We start from the raw sequence: 12,639 nt of genomic DNA on the forward strand, positions 1-12,639 counted from the left end.
GACTCTTTGATCTTGGGCAATGATTGGCTCAAACATGAACGGCTTCAGTAGGTTTATTGGCTCCCTAACTAACAATTATTTAATTCTCTGTAATAAACTAATTCGCAGACTTGGAGCTACTCTGTAAATTCAGCCATTTTGGGGAGTTCCAAAATGCTCTCCTGCCATTGACGAAACAATGCCAATATGACGGTTTACAGCTGGCGTTGTAAATCGTAGTGTTTCCATTCCCCTTTAACATATCACACGGTTGATGCTGTGGAAATACAGCTCAATGTTAAATACTAACACGTTCTTAATGTGTATCTATAGGCGATGAAAGGGGAGAAGGGAATCGGAGGCGTATCTGTAACGGAGGGACTCGGAGAAGAACTCACGGACGACAGCTTCGGTAAGTGGGGCCTCAATCCTCATAGAAAGTATCAACTGTCGTTATCTTCCTCCAGCACTCTGTTAAAAGCTCAATGATTAGGCCTAGATGAAAGGATGAGAAGTGCTGTATGTATAAATATACTCCTTTGTTATTTATGTGACAGGGTCATCAGCTAGTTTATGGTCCAGTTGACTTTCATGGCCTTATTTACTGCAGTTCTTCCCCCCCTGGACCCAGTCATAATCCTCCCCTGAAGATCAACAGATAAGAGATAGGCTTTTCATCCTGGTCTCCCTAGGACAATAGATTATTAGGCAGTAACCTAGAGATTAGTGGCCCGGGGCCTAAATCAGAAACCTATTGTGTTTTAGGTTATGGTCCTGCTGAAAGGTGAATTTGTCTCCCAGTGTCTGTTGGAAAGCAGATTAAACCAGGTTTTCCTCTTGGATTTTGCCTGTGTGTAGCTCTACGTTTCTTTTTATGAAAGAATGATAAAACATAAGCATGGTGGTGGCTGCATCATGTTGAAAATATGAAGAGTGGTACTCGGTAATGTTTTGTTGGATTTGCCCCTAACATAGTGCTTTGTATTCAAGACATGAAGTTAATTTCTATGACAGATTATTTTCAGTTTTACTTTAGTGCTTTATTGCAAGCAGGATATATGTTTTGGAATATTTGTGTTCTGTACAGGCTTCCTTCTTTTCCATCGGTCATTTAGGTTAGTATTGTGGAGTAACTACAATGTTGTTGATCCATCCTTAGTTTAATGACTGTAATAAGAGAGAATTAACTGTTTTAAAGTCATCATTGGCCTCATGGTGAAATCCCTGAGAGGTTTCCTTCCTCTTCAGCAACTAAGTTAGGAAGGACGCCTGTGTCTTTGTAGTGACTGGGTGTATTGATACAACTTCCAAATTTCAATGAATAACTTCACCATGCTCAGTGATATGCGATGTCTGCTTTTTTATTTGTATCCATCTACCAATAGGTGCCCTTTGCGAGGCATTGGAAAACCTCCCTGGTCTATGTGGTTGAATCTGTGTTTGAAATTCACTGCTCGACTGAGGGACGGATACTTGTATGTGCGGGGTACAGAGATGAGGTAGTCCATGCAACTTATTATGAGACTTGTTAAGGAAATGTCTACTCCTGAACTTTTTTAGGCTTGCCATAACAAAGGGGAAGAATACTTATTGACTCAAGACATTTCAGCTTTTCAATTTTGTAAACATAAAAAATAAATAATAATAATTCCACTTTGACATTATGCAGTATTGTGTGTAGGCCAATTACACAAAACTTGATTCTCCTTTATTCTATTATATGTTTAGTAAGTCCTCTGATTTATAGGGAGACTGACAGAAGGCGGGCTCTAATGGCCGGACAGTGTGACATTAGGAACGACCTGTTGATTCAGAGAACTCAACCTGTTTAATGTTCATATGAGATAAAGCTGAGATTTCCTCATAAGAGTTCAGGTTTTTTTTCTGTTCAGAGGACAATTTCTATCTTAAAAGGAAATAGGCTATTCATAATTCTAAACATGACTTGAATAAGTTGCATACATTATATGTTTATAGTAAAATGCATATTATACTTTTAATAACATAGGAAAAATATCAATGTATAATTGGGTTCATACCAAAACGTGAGTTTTTCTGTTTAATACATTGGTAATGTTCTGGCGTTAGCACCCTTTTTTGCTCTTTGTTCACAAAGATATATTTTTGACTGCAGGTGGCACTCGGGGTCGGAAAGAAATGGGGGGAAACAGATGAGATTTGGTATTTTATTAGGATCCCTGTTAGCTGTTGTAAAAGCAGCAGCTCCTCTTCCTGGGGTCCACACAATACATGAAACATAATACAGAACATCATTAGACAAGAAAGGAACTACATACATTTTTAAAAAGGCACACGTTACCGAAAATATCAATGCATACACACAAACTATCTCGGTCCAATAGGGGAGAGGTGTTGCTTTATCTGATTTTTGAAACCAGGTTTACTGTTTATTTGAGAAATATGAGATGGAAGGAAGTTCCATGCAATAAGGGCTCTATATAATACTGTATGTTTTCTTGAATTTGTTCTGGATTTGGGGACTATGAAAAGACCCTTGGTGGCATGTCTGGTGGGATAAGTGTGTGTCAGAGCTGTGTGAAAGTTGACAATGCAAACTATTTGGGATTTTCAACACATTGACTGTATCACTTATTTTTATAAGAAACAGTCTCCCCTCAACTCTTAGCTAAGAGAGACTGGCATGCAAAGTATTTATATCAGCCCTCTGATTACAATTAAGAGCAAAACGTGCCGCTCCATTCTAGGCCAGCTGCAGCTTAACTAGGTCGTTCTTTGCAGCATAGGACCCCATGACTGGACAATAATTAAGATTAGGCAAAACTAGAGCCTGCAGACCTTGCTTTTTGGAGTGTGGTGCCAAAAAAGCAGAGCATCTCTTTATTATGGCTAGACCTCTCCCCATCTTTGCAACCGTTTAATCTATGTTTTGACCATGACAGTTTACAATCTAAGGTAACGCCAAGTAATTTAGTCTCAACTTGTTCAACCGCCACACAATTCATTAACAGATTCAGCTGAGGTTTAGCACTTAAGGAATGGTCCCTGATGTCCTTAATGGCCCGTCATATAATGAAGCACATTCTGGTGACTCTGGTAACCCACTCAAGGGCAGGAAGGGTGACCCTGGTTCATGTGTTAATGTTTAATTGTAAATCGTATGAAAATCTTCTGAAAACTGTCAAAAACAGTACACACCATATAAAGCACTTAAATGTTGCTAAAAGTAATTCATTAATTGAAAATCTTCTGAAACCGACACTCTCTCTTTACTGCCCAAATACAGATAGTAAGAACATGGACCAGCACGCTATCTGTGCTATAAATGACATCAGAGTTCAAGCACTGCGTTGTATGGGTTTTGACTGACAACCGCTCTGAACTTGAGCACTGCACGTAACAAGAAGTTGCCCCCATCCCTCCCACTAATTGGGCAACTTTTGCAAATGTTTTGTTGTTTTCTGAGTGACAAATGCTGTAAATGAAGAGGGCTCGATGTATGTTGAAAGATAACACATTGAGGATTCTAATAAATACCGCTTTGATGTCATAGAACCAAGCCAAAAACCCGTGAGTCCAAATTTGCCCATCACATTTCCATATCATAAATCTCATGTCATATACAGTGTCAACGTTTATGATCACGATGCTTGATGTACAGTTACAAGATGACATGGCGTCATACCCTGGGTTGTTCTGAATAGAATGAGCCTATGTTTGTTTAAGACAATTCGCTGCAGAACACGCACCTCTATGCACTCATGACTCCTTGCTATGCGCACCAAAATTACGATCTGTTTCACTGAATACCCTTGTGAAAGCCTAATACTGTAAGGTCATATTTTATAACTTAGCTAGCCATGTTGACAATATAACAAGCTTTCAAATTATGCCCAGCTGGCGATTTATAATCGGATGTTTTTGGATTGTGTAAACAACAGTAATTGTGTGATGGTGGGGATTTAGCGTTATGTTCCAAACAAATAAACTACAAGTGAGTCATACAAGTACGTTGAAATGACTTAGGAACGAACTGTGCATATGTTGGAGAGGTGTGTAGCCACTTGGAGACACCAGTTAGTCCTCTCACTCAAACCCTTGCCATTTTTTTGTCAAATGTTACACCTACCCCACATTTTCCAGGAATATTCTCATCATGTTACTGAATTTATCCAGAGTATTTTCTGATTTTGTTATCAATAAATGCGGCAAAGTACAGTAAATGTAAAATGCATATCAAATCAACAGTAATGTTTTGGATTCCGTTGTCAGGTTAACTGTCGTCCTCATCTTTGGTCTAATAGTTTTCCCTTAATCTCCAAACTCTTCTCCATACTTTTGCATATGCTATCCATATTTCAATTGATCTGTTTCCTCTTGCAGCGAACCAGTTGCCTGCTGGAATAATAACTGCTGATGGACAACAACAGAATGTCATGGTTTACACCACCTCGTACCAACAGGTACGGTTGCTCCTGAGTCTCCATGCACGCTGCTAGTACTCATTAAAGACCAAACACGTGAGAGTGATGAGTTGCACCATCAGTCGGGGCGCTGGTTGCAGTGGCACAGGCGTCCCGTCCCGCACCTCTCTGGGGACACACCCATGTGCACAGGGGCCATCTGACTCACCACCACCACAAAAGTACACACCCATGCACAATTTGTGCACCCTGGAAAATGTTAAATCAGGATTAATGAATATGTAATAGAAGAAACATCTGGGTAACCCATGGCTTGCAGCTAACCATAAAGAAGTGAGAAACACAGATCTCTACATGTAAGTTCTGCTCTCGTTCCTCCAGATTCCTGGAGTGCAGCAAATCCAGTTCTCTTGATGAGGTTCCGGAATTCCTCATTCTGAATCAGAACACGCCGTTTGGAATGGGGAGGAGATTACTGCAATACTGAACACTCAGGTCAAAAGATGGTGGTGGGAAGATGGGAACACCCATGGGCGAGTGAGAGGGGAGCGTATGCAGAACTTGCAGATTTGGGTTTGAATCAGAATCGGATTAATGTTTTGGTCATGATAAAGAACCAGACTGGAGCTGATCTGGAGCCATTTTTTGTGACTGTTTTTCATTTGTTTATTGGAGATTGTTTTCAGAACACTTTATTTTTTGTTTTCCTCCATGTTGTGTATCACTTTTTGAGTTTTATCCGCGTTTGAGGGCGGGAATTAATTGGGGGTGGGGGGCGTGAACACGAGAAGCAAAGTTGAAATGTGTGTCTAGGGATTTGGTGACCTCTTTTGAAGCAATAAAAACAAAAGTTGTTGAATGTTGACTTCTGCACTCTAAACTCCATTGTGAACAATTATTTAAGATTAGATTCATGTAACTCTTCTATAATTTCTGTAAAGTTATTTTATGTCAGTCCTTTTAATAAAAATGTTAGCGTGATGCCAGTCTCCGTTTTATTTATTTTTCGCAAGTTTTTCTCCTAATCTCTCCACTCTGTCAAGATCCTGTAAAACTACAGCACCACCTAAAGTAGTAACCTAGTCGGGTGGGGCCTATGGTTGCCTGCTGCCCAGAGAATGAGAATTGTTTATGGAGAGAGCGAGCAACGTGCAGGAGCGAGTGACAGACCGAAAGGAGCAGCTAATGCATTTACATTTACATTTAAGTCATTTAGCAGACGCTCTTATCCAGAGCGACTTAATGGATTTACTAACTGAAGTTATTTAGAGCAGGGTCGAGCCTTATATTTGGCAGAAGCAATTGGGCCGGAGGTAGTTAAGGGCGTGAACGTCTCGGTCATGGCTAGAGCTCGGACTTGAAATGAATGCCTGTGCAGGGCTCTAGTGTACAGCTTCCTGTTGAAGCGAGCTACACTGCTACGTGAGTCTTACTCTCTCGATGCTGAACTTTGGTAAGAGACCGAACCAAAAGTGAAATTTGAACTACATTAACAGGTGTCTTGTCAGTCACCGGTAGTTATCAGATCATTGCATATTTTGTCTGTTGCATGTTTGAGCTTCTGCTGATCGCTTTGGTAAGTTCATAAAAAAATACAACTTATCGCTTTTGCAAACTTTTGACCTTGCATTTTTGTGTTACTTTAACCACAGCCAATCACTTCAGGGTAAGGAGACGCGATTTGAGGGTGGTTGAGAAGTAATCATACTTGAAAGCTTCCAAATTAAGCAACTTGTGCAGTTATTGCAGTAGGGGTTTTCCATAGAATACAGCTCAACTTAATTATAAAAGGGAGGAGGAGAATGATAGAACATTTGTTTAATTTGTTGTCTTTGATGCTGGAGATCTACTAGACTTGTGAGCTTTCTGAAGCAGATTTGCTTGCAAACTGGTAAACTACAGTTGAAGTCAACAGATTACATACACTTAGGTTGGAGTCACTCATTTTTCAACCACCACAAATATCTTGTTAACAAACTATAGTTTTGTCAAGTCGGTTAGGACATCTACATTGTGCATCACAAGTAATTTTTCCAACAATTGTTTACAGATTATTTCACTTATAATTCACTGTATCACAGTTCCAGTGGGTCAGAAGTTTACATACACTAAGTTGACTGTAACTTTTAAACAAATGGGAAAATTCCAGAAAATTGTGTCATGGCTTTAGAAGCTTCTGATAGGCTAATTGACATCATTTGAGTCAATTGGAGGTGTACCTGTGGATGTATTTCAAGGCCTACCTTCAAACTCAGTGCCTCTTTCCTTGACATCATGGAAAAATCAAAAGAAATCAGCCAAGACCTCCACAGGTCTGGTTCAAACTGGTTCAACCAGGCAGAGACAGCAAGGGCGGTTTGTCCCTTCAGTGCCTTTCCGTTCACCTTCACACCCCTGGTCAGACTACTCAATCATCGGACCTACTGAAGAGATGAGTCTTCAATAAAGACTTATAGGTTGAGACAGAGTCTGCGTCTCTCACATGGAAAGGCAGACCGTTCCATAAAAATTGTAGCTGTCACGCCTTGGTCATTGTATTTTGTGTTTTTGGTATATGTTTGGGTAGGCCAGGGTGTGACATGGGTTTATATGTTGTGTTTCACATTGGGGTTTGTATTAATTGGGATTGTGTATGATTAGGGGTGTGTCTAGTTAGGCTTGGCTGCCTGAGGCGATTCTCAATTGGAGTCAGGTGATTCTCGTTGTCTCTGATTGGGAACCGTATTTAGGTAGCCTGAGTTCGCGTTGTATTTTGTGGGTGTTTGTTCCTGTCTCTGTGTTTGTCACCAGATAGGCTGTAATTAGTTTTCGTTTGTTGTTTTCGTAATTCAGTTATTTCATGTACCGTTGTCATTCATTAAAGTCATGAGTAACCTACACGCTGCATTTCGGTCTGACTCTCGTCTTACAACAGACGAACGTCGTTACAGTAGCTCTATAGGAGAAAGCCCTGCCTCCAGCTGTTTGCTTAGAGATTCTAGGGACTGTAAGGAGGTCTGCGTCTTGTGACCGTAGCGTACGTGTAGGTATGTACGGCAGGCCCAAATCGGAAAGATGGGTAGGAGCAAGCCCATTTAATACTTTGTTGGTTAGCAATAAAACCTTGAAATCAGTCCTAACCTTAACAGGAAGCCAGTGTAGAGAGGCTAGCACTGGAGTAATATGATCAAATGTTGGGGTTCTAGTCAAGATTCTAGCAGCCGTGTTTAGCACTAACTGAAGTTTATTTAGTGCTTTATCTGGATAGCCGGAATGCAGAGCAATCTAAAAGTGACCAAAGAATGGATGAACTTTTCTGCATCATTTTTGGACAGAATGTTTCAGATTTTTTGCAATGTTACATAGATGGAAAAAAGCAGTCCTTTTAAAAATTCTTGATATGTTCATCAAAAGAGAGATCAGGGTCCAGAGTAACGCTGAGGTCCTTCACAATTTAATTTGAGACAGATCCAACAGAAGATCTCTTTGTTTCTTGGGACCTAGAACTAGCATCTCTGTTTTGTCTGAGTTTAAAAGTAAAACATTTGCCGCCATCCACTTCCTTATGTCTGAAACACAGGCTTCCAGGGTGAGCAATTTTGAGGCTTCACCATGTTTCATCGAAATGTACAGCTGTATATCGTCTGCATAATAGTGAAAGTTAAAATGATGTTTCCGAATGACATCAACAAGAGGTCAAATATATAGTGAGAACATAGTGGTCCTAAAACAGAACCTTGAGGAACACCGAAATTTACAGTTGATTTGTCAGAGGACAAACCATCCACAGAGACAAACTGATATCTTTCCGACAGATAAGATCTAAACCAGGCCAGAACTGCAGACCATTTTGGGTTCCCGATCTCTCCAAAAGAATGTGGTGATTGATGGTATCAAAAGCAGCACAATGGTCTAGGAGCACTAGGACAGATGCAGAGCCTCGGTCTGATGCCATTAACATTTTGCGAGTGGACATCAGTTCCACATGAGGCAGGGGAAGAGGAGAGCGCAGGATTTCGTCTTGGACTTCCGGACCCTGGCTGCCAGCGCGGGATTGAACGACAGGGCCCTGATCAATCACTACAGGTGCAGTCTGTGAGAGGATGTCCGTCGGGATTTCGCCTGCCGGGACACCACCCTCACATTAGACCAGCTGGTGGACATGTCCATCCAGCTGGACAACCTGATGACTGCCCGCGGACGTCCGGATCGGGACATGTCAGTTCCATCCCCCAGCACCACTCTTCCTTATTGATTCTCCTGCGTTTCCAGTGGTGCTGGGCTTACCCTGGTTGGCCTGTCATGACCCCACTATTTCGTGGCAACAGAGTGCTCTCAAGGGGTGGTCACGAGAGTGCTCAGGGAGGTGTGTGGGGGTTTCCATCGGTGCGGCTACGATGGAAAGGAGATGGAGAGTGACTGCATTTCAGCCGTGCGTAATTGGCCGACTCCCACCACGGTAAAGGAAGTGCAGCGGATCCCTCTTTGGCGTCCATAGTGGAGGTGGACACGTCCGAGGCTGGGATAGGAGCCGAGCTCTCTCAGTGCTTGGGCACGCCACCAACGCTCCTCCCCTGTGCTTTCTTTTTGAAGAAGCTCAGCCCGGCGGAGCGAAACTATGATGTGGGGGACCGGGAGCTGTTGGCTGTTGTCAAGGCTCTGAAGACGTGGAGACATTGGCTTGAGGGGGCTAAACACCCTTTTCCCATCTGGACTGACCACCGCAATCTGGAGTACATCCGGGCGGGGAGGAGACTGATCTCTCGCCAGGCAAGGTGGGCCATGTTCTTTACCTGTTTTGTTTTCACTCTGTCCTACAGACCAGGTTCCCAGAACGCTAAGGCAGACGCACTGTCCTGAATGTATGACACAGAGGAGCGGTCCATGGATCACTCTCCCATAATTCCGGCCTCTTGCTTGGTGACACCGGTGGTGTGGGAGCTGGACGCGGACATCGAGCAGGTGTTACGCACAGGGGACACTCCCCCTCAGTGTCCAGCTGGGTGCCTGTATGTTTCGACCGTTTGATCTATTGGGCCCACACGTCACCGTCATACTGTCATCGGTCAGACGGTGCGTTGCCTTAGTGGGAAGTACTGGTGGTCCACCTTGGCCAAGGACGTGAGGGTTTATGTTTCCTCCTGCTCGGTGTGCGCCCAGTGCAAGGCTCCCAGGCACCTGCCCAGAGGGAAGTTACAATGCTTGACTCATAACGAAGAGCTGATGGCAAAACGCACGAAAGTGCTGTTTGAATGAATGTTTACACACCTGCTTCTGCCTACCACCGCTCAGTCAGATACTTAGATACTTGTATGCTCAGTCAGATTATATGAAACGCAGGACATGCTAGATAATATCTAGTAATATCATCAACCATGTGTAGTTAACTAGTGGTTATGAATGATTGTTTTTCATAAAATAAGTTTAATGCTAGCTAGCAACTTACCTTGGCTTACTGCATTCGCATAACAGGCAGTCTCCTTGTGGAGTGCAACGAGAGAGAGGCAGGTCGTTATTGCGTTGGACTAGTTAACTGTAAGACTAGCTAGGCCACTCCAGGACCTTGAGATGCTTCTTACGGAGCCACTCCTTAGTTGCCCTGGCTGTGTGTTTCAGGTCGTTGTCATGCTGGGAGACCCAGCCACGACCCATCTTCAATGCTCTTACTGAGGGAATGAGGTTGTTGGCCAAGATCTCGCGATACATGGCCCCATCCATCCTCCCTTCAATACGGTGCAGTCGTCCTGTCCCCTTTACAGAAAAGCATCCCCCAAAGAATGAGGTTTCCACCTCCATGCTTCACGGGTGGGATGGTGTTCTTGGGGTTGTACTCATCCTTCTTCTTCCTCCAAACACGGCGAGTGGAGTTTAGACCAAAAAGCTCTATTTTTGTCTCATCAAACCACATGACCTTCTCCCATTCCGCCTCTGGATCATCCAGATGGTCATTGGGAAACTTCAGACGGGACTGGACATAAATTGGCTTGAGCAGGGGGACCTTGCGTGCGCTGCAGGACTTTAATCCATGACGGCGTAGTGTGTTACTAATGGTTTTCTTTGAGACTGTGGTCCCAGCTCTCTTCAGGTCATTGACCAGGTCCCACCGTGTAGTTCTGGGCTGATCGCTCACCTTCCTCATGATCATTGATGCCCCACCAGGTGAGATCTTGCATGGAGCCCCAGAACGAGGGTGATTGACCGTCTTGAACTTCTTCCAGTTTCTAATAATTCCGCCAACAGTTGTTGCCTTCTCACCAAGCTGCTTGCCTATTGTCCTGTAGCCCATCCCAGCCTTGTGCAGGTCTACAATTTTATCCCTGATGTCCTTACCCAGCCCCCTGGTCTTCGCCATTGTGGAGAGGTTGGAGTCTGTTTGATTGAGTGTGTGGACAGGTGTCTTTTATACAGGTAACGAGTTCAAACAGGTGCAGTTAATACAGGTAATGAGTGGAAAACAGGAGGGCTTCTTAAAGAAAAACTAACAGGTCTGTGAGAGCCGGAATTCTTACTGGTTGGTAGGTGATCAACTACTTGTCATGCAATAAAATGCAAATGAATTACTTAAAAATCATACAATCTGATTTTCTGGATTTTTGTTTTAGATTCCGTCTCTCACAGTTGAAGTGTACCTAGATAAAAATTACAGACCTCTACATGCTTTGGAAATAGGAAACACCGCTGATTTTGCAGGTTATCAAATACTTGTTCTTCCCACTGTATAAACACCAGACAGTAGTTACTTCTCTTTATCTAGTTTCGATCGGACTCAGACCTAGCCTGCATGCACACTCTCGCAACAGCCAGAGCTTAACCACAAAGACTAATAGAGATAGATTGTGCAGAGTTTTTAGACACATAGCAACAGTTTCTTATTATAAGGCCTGCAGCAAAACATATGAATCTTAAGGCGCCCTTAATCAATAATGGGGGAGGGTCTTTGGGACCCACCCCCTACAGGACCACGCAGCCGTCAAACTGCTCAGGAAGGAGATGCATTCCGTCTCCTAGAGATGAATGTACTTTGGAGCAAAAAGTGCAAATCAATCCCAGAACAAAAACAAAGGACCTTGCGAAGATGCTGGAGGAAACGGGTACAAAAGTATCCACAGTAAAACGAGTCCTATATCGACATAACCTGAATGGCCACTCAGCAAGGAAGAAGCCACTGCTCCAAACCCTCCATAAAAAATCCAGACTACACATGGAGAAATGTCCTCTGGTCTGATGAAACAAAAATAGAACTGTTTGGCCATAATAACCATCGTTATGTTTGGAGGAAAAAGTGTGAGGCTTGCAAGCCGAAGAACACCATCCCAACTGTAAAGCACGGGGGGTGGCAGCATCGTGTTGTGGGGGTGCATTGCTGCAGGAGGGACTGGTGCACTTCACAAAATAGATGGCATCATGAGGGTGGAAAATTATGTGGATATATTGATGCAACATCTCAAGACATCAGTCAGGAAGTTACAGCTTGGTTGCTGGACTGAAAGATCGTGTGCGAGCAAGGAGGCCAACAAACCTGACTATGTTACACCAGCTTCTTCAGGAGGGGTGGGCATAAATTCTTGAGATATCAGTGTGTGGCAAAACTGCGCATTTTAGTGGCCTTTTATTGTCCTCAGCACAAGGTGCTAGCTAGCTGTGTAATGATCATGCTGTTTAATCAGCTTCATGATATGCCACACCTGTCAGGTGGATGTATTATTTTAGCAAAGGAGAAACGCTCACTAACAGGGATATAAGCAAATTTGTGCACACAATTTGAGAGAAATAAGCTTTTTGTGCTTATTTAATTTTAATTTGACCTTTATTTAACTAGGCAAGTCAGTTAAGAACAAATTCCTATTTTCAATGACGGCCTAGGAACAGTGGGTTAACTGCCTGTTCAGGGGCAGAACGACAGATTTGTACCTTGTCAGCTCGGGGATTTGAACTTGCAACCTTCCGGTTACTAGTCTAATGCTCTAACCACTAGGCTACATGCGCACACACCAATGACAAGCTAGTCACCAGCAGTAGTTAACTAGGCTAGCTAGATTTGGCCAACTTATTGTCCTCATCTCCCCTTCTTAGTCACTTGCTTATTAATGCCCCTCTCTCATTCACCATGATAGCTAGTTAGATAGCTAGTTAATCCATACAGCAAATCAGTTAGCTATGCTTTCCCGCCTTGTTGCTAGCCAAAGATATTTAGCTATCCACTTCTTTCTGTTGCAAAATTATCTAGTTAGTTAGCTAGCTTGCTAGCTAGCATCTGCAATCTAGAGAAAAGTCTAGA

General features: G+C 43.0%; 1 protein-coding gene and 1 non-coding gene across 3 annotated transcripts in view; both read left to right on the forward strand.

Moving 5' to 3' along the window:
- The window catches only part of LOC124038646 (nuclear transcription factor Y subunit beta), a 40,349-nt gene extending 34,986 nt beyond the window's left edge, over positions 1-5,363 (forward strand). For both annotated transcript variants that reach the window (XM_046354749.1, XM_046354757.1), the window contains exons 5-7: positions 313-391; positions 4,342-4,421; positions 4,764-5,363. In XM_046354749.1, coding sequence (XP_046210705.1) covers positions 313-391; positions 4,342-4,421; positions 4,764-4,796 — 192 coding nt within the window. In that variant the 3' untranslated portion in view covers positions 4,797-5,363. The remainder of the gene's footprint in view (positions 1-312; positions 392-4,341; positions 4,422-4,763) is intronic.
- On the forward strand, positions 4,478-4,591 carry LOC124048819. Its single transcript, XR_006841313.1, has one exon. It is a non-coding gene; the product is annotated as a small nucleolar RNA SNORD67 (small nucleolar RNA).
- Positions 5,364-12,639: the final 7,276 nt, after the last annotated feature.

This window comes from Oncorhynchus gorbuscha, linkage group LG01, assembly GCF_021184085.1.
Source record: "Oncorhynchus gorbuscha isolate QuinsamMale2020 ecotype Even-year linkage group LG01, OgorEven_v1.0, whole genome shotgun sequence".
NCBI classification, from domain to species: domain Eukaryota; kingdom Metazoa; phylum Chordata; class Actinopteri; order Salmoniformes; family Salmonidae; genus Oncorhynchus; species Oncorhynchus gorbuscha.